The sequence below is a fragment of the Arachis duranensis genome, chromosome 4 (genome assembly GCF_000817695.3).
Source record: "Arachis duranensis cultivar V14167 chromosome 4, aradu.V14167.gnm2.J7QH, whole genome shotgun sequence".
NCBI lineage: Eukaryota > Viridiplantae > Streptophyta > Magnoliopsida > Fabales > Fabaceae > Arachis > Arachis duranensis.
In genome coordinates this window covers 9,485,512-9,493,375 of record NC_029775.3, presented here as the reverse complement: position 1 = coordinate 9,493,375, position 7,864 = coordinate 9,485,512, and the positions used below count along the sequence as shown (strand labels likewise).

At 27.2% G+C, this 7,864-nt stretch overlaps 1 protein-coding gene across 1 annotated transcript; it reads right to left on the bottom strand.

Moving 5' to 3' along the window:
• Positions 1 to 5,730: 5,730 nt before the first annotated feature.
• On the bottom strand, positions 5,731 to 7,624 carry LOC107483193 (tetrahydroberberine oxidase-like). Its single transcript, XM_016103814.3, has 2 exons — positions 7,004 to 7,624; positions 5,731 to 6,720 (listed from the first exon to the last, which is right to left on the bottom strand). Exons 1-2 carry the CDS (start codon positions 7,622 to 7,624, stop codon positions 5,731 to 5,733), a joined length of 1,611 nt encoding a protein of 536 aa, XP_015959300.1.
• Between the last annotated feature and the right edge of the window lie 240 nt (positions 7,625 to 7,864).

Here is a 7,864-nt window from a genome sequence, read left to right as displayed (position 1 = left end):
TATATAATATCTTATCATAAGTTGTTGTTTTTGTTGCTAAATCTTCTATTATTTGGTTTTCTATTGATGTCATATAATCTTTTATAGTTCCTTTAGTATGAAATCCTATGTAATTCCAAATGTCTCTTCCAGATAATTCACTAAGTTTTGGATTAGTAAAGGCTTCTAATAAGAAGGAATTCAACCAGTTTTCGAAAATTTCTTTTTTGTTCTTTTTGCAGTCTAAATCGAGCATTCTTTCTCCTTCCATTTCCTGGATTTTAGGAACGTATTTTGATGGTATTTTTGTATATTTTGAATCTTTATTTATAAACCCTTTTTTAAAAGCATAATTATCAAAACCTATTTCCCATTTATATTGAGATTGGTTATCTTTAGATGTTCCAGCTTCATTTTTTACTTGTATTGGAATTGCTGGTTCTTCGTCACTTGAATAATCTAGGATGTGTTCTTCATTTTCTATATTTTCAGAATTTACTAATTCTTCTTCTATTTGAAATCCTTGTTCCATAATATTATTTTCTTGAGCCATTTTTAATTGTTTAAAAAGCATTGTAACTTCTTCTAATTTTTCTTCAATATTCATAATTTTAGTGGTGGTTTTACTTTTAGATCTGTTATGTTGATTATATTTTGAAATTTTTCTTCTTTGGGATTCTCTTTTTCTTTATTTCTTTGAAATTTTATGGATACTAATATTTCTTCAAGCATATCTACTATCGAATTTAATTGTGGGTTAAAAGTATGATAAAGATGTGGGGAATCATTTCCATGGTAACATTTCTTAGAAATTCCGTGTGAAAAATAAGTTTTTTCAGGTTTTTGAAGTCCTTCAATAAAACTTATAGTAAAATAAAGATTTTGAGAAAAATAATTTTGTATTGATTTTAAGAATTCGGTGTCATTACAGTTAACATTAGTTAAAATCATTAATTTTTGATCTATTAATTTTGATAACTTGATTATTTCTTCTCTTAAATCTTCTAATTTACTTTTTTCCATTAGGTGACGCTTTTCTTTGTGAAGAGTTACGGTTTAAAGTGTGGCTTTAAAAAGTGTGGTGTAGACAAATCTTTAAATCTGTACCAACTTTTGCTCTGTATACTAAAATTCTCCATAATTTTAATGTTTGTCTGATTAGGATCTCTAAACCTCATTAACTTGTGACTTCTACAAAAGGTACTAATAATCCAAAAAGATTATTTTAAAAAAATAATACTCTGATAATTTTATTTATTTAATTTGACCCTAAAATCTATTTTATTGTATAACATACATAAACTAATTAAGGGTTCCATTACTAGACAAATATATAATTAATCTTTAAAATATGAAAATAAAAAAATTGAAAAGTATCCAGTTGACAACAACATTTGAATCCGAAAAGATTGATTATCGGCCAATGATAAATTATATATTTTTAAACATGTTAATAATTATAATTAATACCGTCACCATCATTTTAATTATGTCAGCGTTACAAGTTATAACTCATAAGCATTGGGGAAACCACGTATAACCCATAAGCATGTGACTGAATGGTGAGAAAGGAATATATCATAAACTGATAAAACGCAATAATGTATATACTTCTATAAAGAGACGTGTACATACTGTGTGTACACTTTAAACGCAATGCTATCTCAAAATTTTTATATATAGTGATTTGATAATAAGTTTGACTCTTTATATTAGTTTTGAGGTGAGTAATTTAAAGTCATAATTTTTTTATTTATATTTGAATTAATGTTAGTTAATCTTTTTCACATTAAAAATGTTCTTAGCATTTTAGTAGTTTCCTTTTGAGTTTAAATTAAATAAAATAAACACATAGGACGAGACAGACATTATTTTTATAATTATCCAAATAAAGTAATATACATTTTTCATTATTTATTTGTTACTGCTTCTGTGTATAGTAGAAAAGATGGTTCTCTTGGACCTGACTACCGACCATAAAACTTAAACAGTTGAGATTTACTTTTCTTAATTCTTAAGCTTTTTTTTTCATTAAAATTAATTTGAAAGTGAAGACTGATCTAATATTCCATCAGGTGGAAAGAAAATGAAAAATTCGATTTTTCATTTGAACTACAGTTCAAGAAAAAATGTAGAACAAAAAGTGGATTCTAAGGAATATATATATATCAATTAATTGTTAATATGAAATTTTATTAATTATTAATATAATTAATCATGTAAATATTTTAATTTATAAAATTTGAAACTTTTAGTTATCTTCATAAAAAATTATAATTAAATTATATAGAAATATTTTAAATTTAGTAGGATAACGGATTTTATTTGTGCAAATGTGTACTATATTTATTTTCTTTTGACATTTTGATTTAACAAAACGTCAAAAATAATTGCTAGTCACTCTCTACTTGTTTTCAATGGATAAGGAAAACGACTATTCTCGCATAAGCTTCCTCTACTTGTGCAATTCCATGTGCCTTCATCTAATCATGTTTACTTTAATTTGGCCGTGGTTTTGATCCATTCCACCATTTTATTCTGAAAATTTACATTTTTTTAATCAATATATTATGTTGTTTATTATTTTTTTTAACATGTTGTAATTTGTTATTATACATTTGCATGTGATTCCACCTATACGTTTTCACTTTTCTTTGTTCCTTTTAATTTATCTTTTTAGATGCTGACAAAGAAGCAGCTTCGAAAATCTCACGAGGTTTATAAGTTTTATTATGATTAGTTACATTGCTATATACAAAGGACTGGATGATTTGGAACTAAGCTATATAATAATATAATGCAATTTACATTAAATAAAAGAGTCCGTATATATTGATATTCTTGTCGATATATTTTGAAGCTTTATTTGGTAAAACTTTTTTCTAGAAGTTTTTGTATTTTAACACAAACAATTTGTTTTGTATTTAATAAATAAAAAATGTATTTATGGTCGTAGCTTAAAAAAGATAGAAATATTTTTAAAAAATTTAAAAATGTACTCTTCAAAATTAAATTTAGTTTATTAAAATTAAAATATTTAATATAATCTTATATATTAATAAATTTTTAAATTTATGATTATATTTATATTTGTTATGATTTATTTAAACTTTTAAAAATATTTTATCAAATAATTATTGTTGCATGTGTTAGTTAAAAATCATTTTTAGTTTGATTTATTAAATATAAATGTTAAACTTTTAAAAAGTTATTTTTCAAAAATCAATTTTAATAAAATATGTTCAAAATATAAAAGTTTAACCAAACTAACCCTAATTCTCACCACTCGAATCATTATGATTTATTAATAAGAGATGATTGTCAACTTAAATGGAGTTCCAATAAAAGAAAGGTGAAAACTCACCTGCAGTCGACTGTAGGTGAAGTTGCTTCTGGATGATTGACACGTATTACTATATGGTTTAAAAAAAATCAATTTATTTTATACAAATAGTTTATTTAAAAAACCGGTTTAAATAGATCAAATAACTACCTTTAAAATAATTTCAATTTGTTTTGCGTGTTATTCCTAAATTCCTAACAGATGAATTTGATATGTTCTTCTTCTTCATTTTTATTGACCAATTTTTCTTTAAATTTATCTGAAACTTTTATTTATTTAATTTTCATCAAATATATATATACAAATTGTTTGAAAAAGTAACATTTAGTATTCTAAAAAAGAAACAAAATTCACTTTTTTTATAGAAATGGCATAAATGGTATCATCTATCCTTTTTGTTGTATCTCTGTTTTTATTCTCTTGATGAGCTTTGTTTTGTTTCTCATAACTTACATTTTCAATTGCTTTTAAATTAAGCTGTAAATAGATTTTAAATTAAGTTTTAAAAATATGTTCAATTATAAATTTACCGTTAAATTAAATTTTATGGTAATCAATCAATTAACTTTTATTTTACAAATTTACCGTTAAATTAAATTAACTTTTGTTTTGTTAATTCAATACTTGCAGGATAAAGGTACTAACTTTACCTATAATGACTTGAATCTGAAAAGTAACGGCAATCCAATCAATTTTTATACTGACTCTAGCTAAATATGTGAACAGTAGAACTCCCAAAATTGTTATCTAATGTCCAATCAATTTCATCTTAAATATCAAAATGGTATGATGACATAAACATGTACGTATAAAAACATAAATTAAGAAATATATTTAAAATAATAAATTTGATTAAGAAATATAAATAAGAAGAACATACCTAATTGAAAGTTTGATATTAGTTCTGAAAAAGGGATTGGAAGAGAACGAACGTGTGAAAACGAAGAAGAAGGGAATAAAAATAACCGTTTGGTCCAATTTAAATCGATTTTTTTAAATAAACCATTTATATAAAATAAACCAATTTTTTTTAAACCATATAATAACACGTGTCAGCCATCCAAAAGCAACTTCACCTGCAGTCGACTGCAGGTGAGTTTCTGCCTAAAAGAAATTGAAAAAAGATCATGGACTTTAAATGGTGGCGGAAATTTCGCTCTGAAAATGAACTAATGTGGAAGAAAATTATATAATTGTGTTCCGGTGTTTAATTACATAAGTAGACCAATATTAATTAGAGAATAAGATGGGAGAAATTTCCAATATGAGAGTTGAATAAGGAAGTGGAGATGGGATGGTAGAGTGACATAGGCAATTGTCAAATTAAAGCACTTTTTTTGGGAGAAATTATGGATTTGGAACCAAAATTAATGCACCTTCTACGTTCCTACAGAATAAATACTTTGTTGTTTCTCACTAAAGAGAACAAAAATGAGATAATATTGCTATAGTTAAAATTAAGATCAATCAACCGAAAATAAAATGGAAGACAGAATTAAAGTTCAACAAAAGTTTCACTATTTGCATATAGAGCTAATAATTCTAAGGATTTGATTGGACATCATCAAATTGATAAAAAAAAGATTTTTTTAATAATTTTTTTATTTTTTAATATATTTGATAAATTTTTAATAATAAAAATAAAAATATTAAAAAATAAATAATTTTTTTCCTTAAAAAAAGATAATTTTTACATAATAAACTCATTTGATTTGTGTATATATTGAGACATAAACATTAAAACATTTACACTTGAGACGTATACATTAAGACATAAAATATTTGTGTTTGTGTATAGTGTTTGAAAATAATAGACATGACACTATGTGTCTAATGTTATGTTTGGTTGCAAAACATAAGATATTACATAACTAAAAATAATTATTTTATCCTCATAAATTAAATTAGGGATTGTAAAAAGAGAAGGAGATATTTAAAATTTTAAAAAATTAATAAGGATAAAATAGTAAAAAAAAATTTAAATCAGTATCCATGACTTCAATTCCGTGTCTCATCAATTTAGTGACACACAAAAAACATGAATATTGTGTAGGTTTATGGGCATGTGTGTTTCTCTCAACTTTGTGTTTTACAAACTAAACAAGGCACGTGTTCTAGAGTGTCTATGTCTTGGCCAAACACACATGAAATAAATACTTTTTAAATAAATAAAAAAATATTTTTATCTTATTTTATTCAAACATAATTGATAGATAAAAATATCTTTTTACATGAGATATCTAAAAATAAAATTATTTTTATTTTTATAAAAAATATTTTTAAAAATATCATTTAAAATTTTTTTTTTTAAGAATAACGTTCAAACAAATCCTAAAATGAATGTAACACTAAATAAGATAAAATAGTAAGTGGAAAAAAAAATTCTACGGTAAATTTGATAGAGTAAACTAGTTAAAAGGTGGAATGGACTGCTGATTCCTGAAAAAGTTGGCAGGATCAACTTGAGCCTTTATTATTGCCAACTTTTCAAAATTAAACTTAAAATATTTCAAGCCCCAAGATTTTGCTTCTTCATATGTTGTGTTGTCTCTGTTGATTCCTAAGTCAAGGTCCCTATAATTCAAATATGCAGCTCTAGGACCCTTTGAAACATAAGCTCTCATGTATTCATACACCCTTCTCATCCAATCCACATGTTTTTCTGTTTCTTCATTTGAATCCCAATATACCAAATATTGAATCCCATATATGCTCCCATTTCTATGTGGAAATGGTGTTTCTGTTCCTGAAATCTCACTCATTCTCCCACCATAAGGTGTTAGAATCAATATTGGATTCTTCTCTTCAAGTAACATGTTCCATAAACCCTCTAAACCTTCCTTGGGAATTGCCTCAGTTACATAATCTGATTTTGCTTTGAAGCTTTGGGATGTTTGGTTTCTCAAAAGCAACACTTCTAAGTGATCATTGATTGAATAGCCTGCAAAGTAAAGAACTGATTGGATCCAACTCATCTCAGTGAAGTTAACATAATGCAAATCCAGTTCTGAGAACTTGTTCTGCATCAATGGTAGAAGATTTTCTGCTGTTCCAAGATACAACCCTGTGAATGAAATTTGCAATGTTTTTCCACCATAGGATGAATTTGTGACACTCATAACTGAGTGCAAGAAAAGTTCTTTCGGAACCTTGTCAGCAATGGTTTGCCATTTAAGGAAAAGGTTGGTGGTAGCAACAGCATTATCCTTATCTAGTGTTTTTGGAACATTGAAAATTGTCACTGTTTCAGGAACTTGAACAAGCTTCACTTTCCATGCAGTGATCACTCCAAAACTTGATCCTCCTCCTCCTCTTATGGCCCAAAACAGGTCATCACCCATTAAAGTTCTGTTCATCAGTATCCTCCCATTCGCATCTACCATCCGCGCATCAATTACCTGAGCAAGTGATAGATTCAGAAAATTTTAGTAACGAAGACAAAAATATATACAAAGTTCATATTCTCCAAACTTTAGTGGAGACAAATGTCTTAAAGAGTAAAGACTTATATCAGCTTAAGTTTTTGGGAATAAGTGATAATTTCTCGCATTTTTTAATATTTTTATGACAAAAAAGCTTAGAATTCAACCACATTACTCTAAAGAAATTTAAAATAAGACAAAATGTAGATTTATGACAACTCGACTTTATAGATTTATGATAATTTAGTATGACTCTAACCCGATCGGCAGCCAGACCGTATTTTCTGAAAATGGTTCCGAAGCCACCGCCACTCAAGTGGCCTCCCACACCAACGGAGGGGCAACTACCAGCTGGGAATCCATGGACATTGCTTGCCTTTGCAATTGAATAATAGAGTTCTCCAAGTGTAGCACCTGCCTCAACCCAAGCACTCTCTTCTTCCATGTCAATATTTATGGACCTAAGATTGATGAGATCAATGATTAGGAATGGAACATCATCAGAATCAGATGCATATGAAAGGCCCTCATAGTCATGCCCTCCACTTCTCACTCTTACTTGCATGCCAAGTAACCTTGAACACAGTATTGCTACTTGTATATGGGATTGTTCTTTTGGGGCAACAATGATGTCAGGTTTTGGAATTGAACTTCCCAAGAATCTGAGGTTCCTTATGGAAGATTGCAAAAGGGATTCATATGAAGTGCTATTCTTGGTCAATACTACTTCTGCAGTTGATGAGTTTGGATATTTTAAGGAAAAGCATTGAAGAAAACGCTTGTCAAGATCAGAGGATGCAGAATTTGCAGGGAGAGTAATTGAAACGAAAATTGTGATTGACAGAAATAGTGTTAAAAATTTTATAAATGTGAGGGCCATATTTATTATTTATGTGCCTAAAAACTAATGAGGTTAATGACTTTATTTATAGTCAATTTCACACGGCAATTTGGCGTAGGAGGATAATATGAACATTGATATAACCATAGAGGGAGATATTATTAATAATTTAAAACCAAATAACCATTGGCAATTTCAATGTTTATAAGATGAATATTCTCTGGTTCCAGATAAACGTATTAGTAATGAGAGTCTATATGCTACTAAGTTAATTGTCAC

Coding starts and splice junctions, on each gene's coding strand:
- LOC107483193 (XM_016103814.3), bottom strand. CDS start 7,624: ATGGCCCTCACATTTATAAAATTTTTAACACTATTTCTGTCAATCACA. Junction 6,721..7,003: donor ACGGTCTGGCTGCCGATCGG/GTTAGAGTCATA, acceptor TCACTTGCTCAG/GTAATTGATGCGCGGATGGT.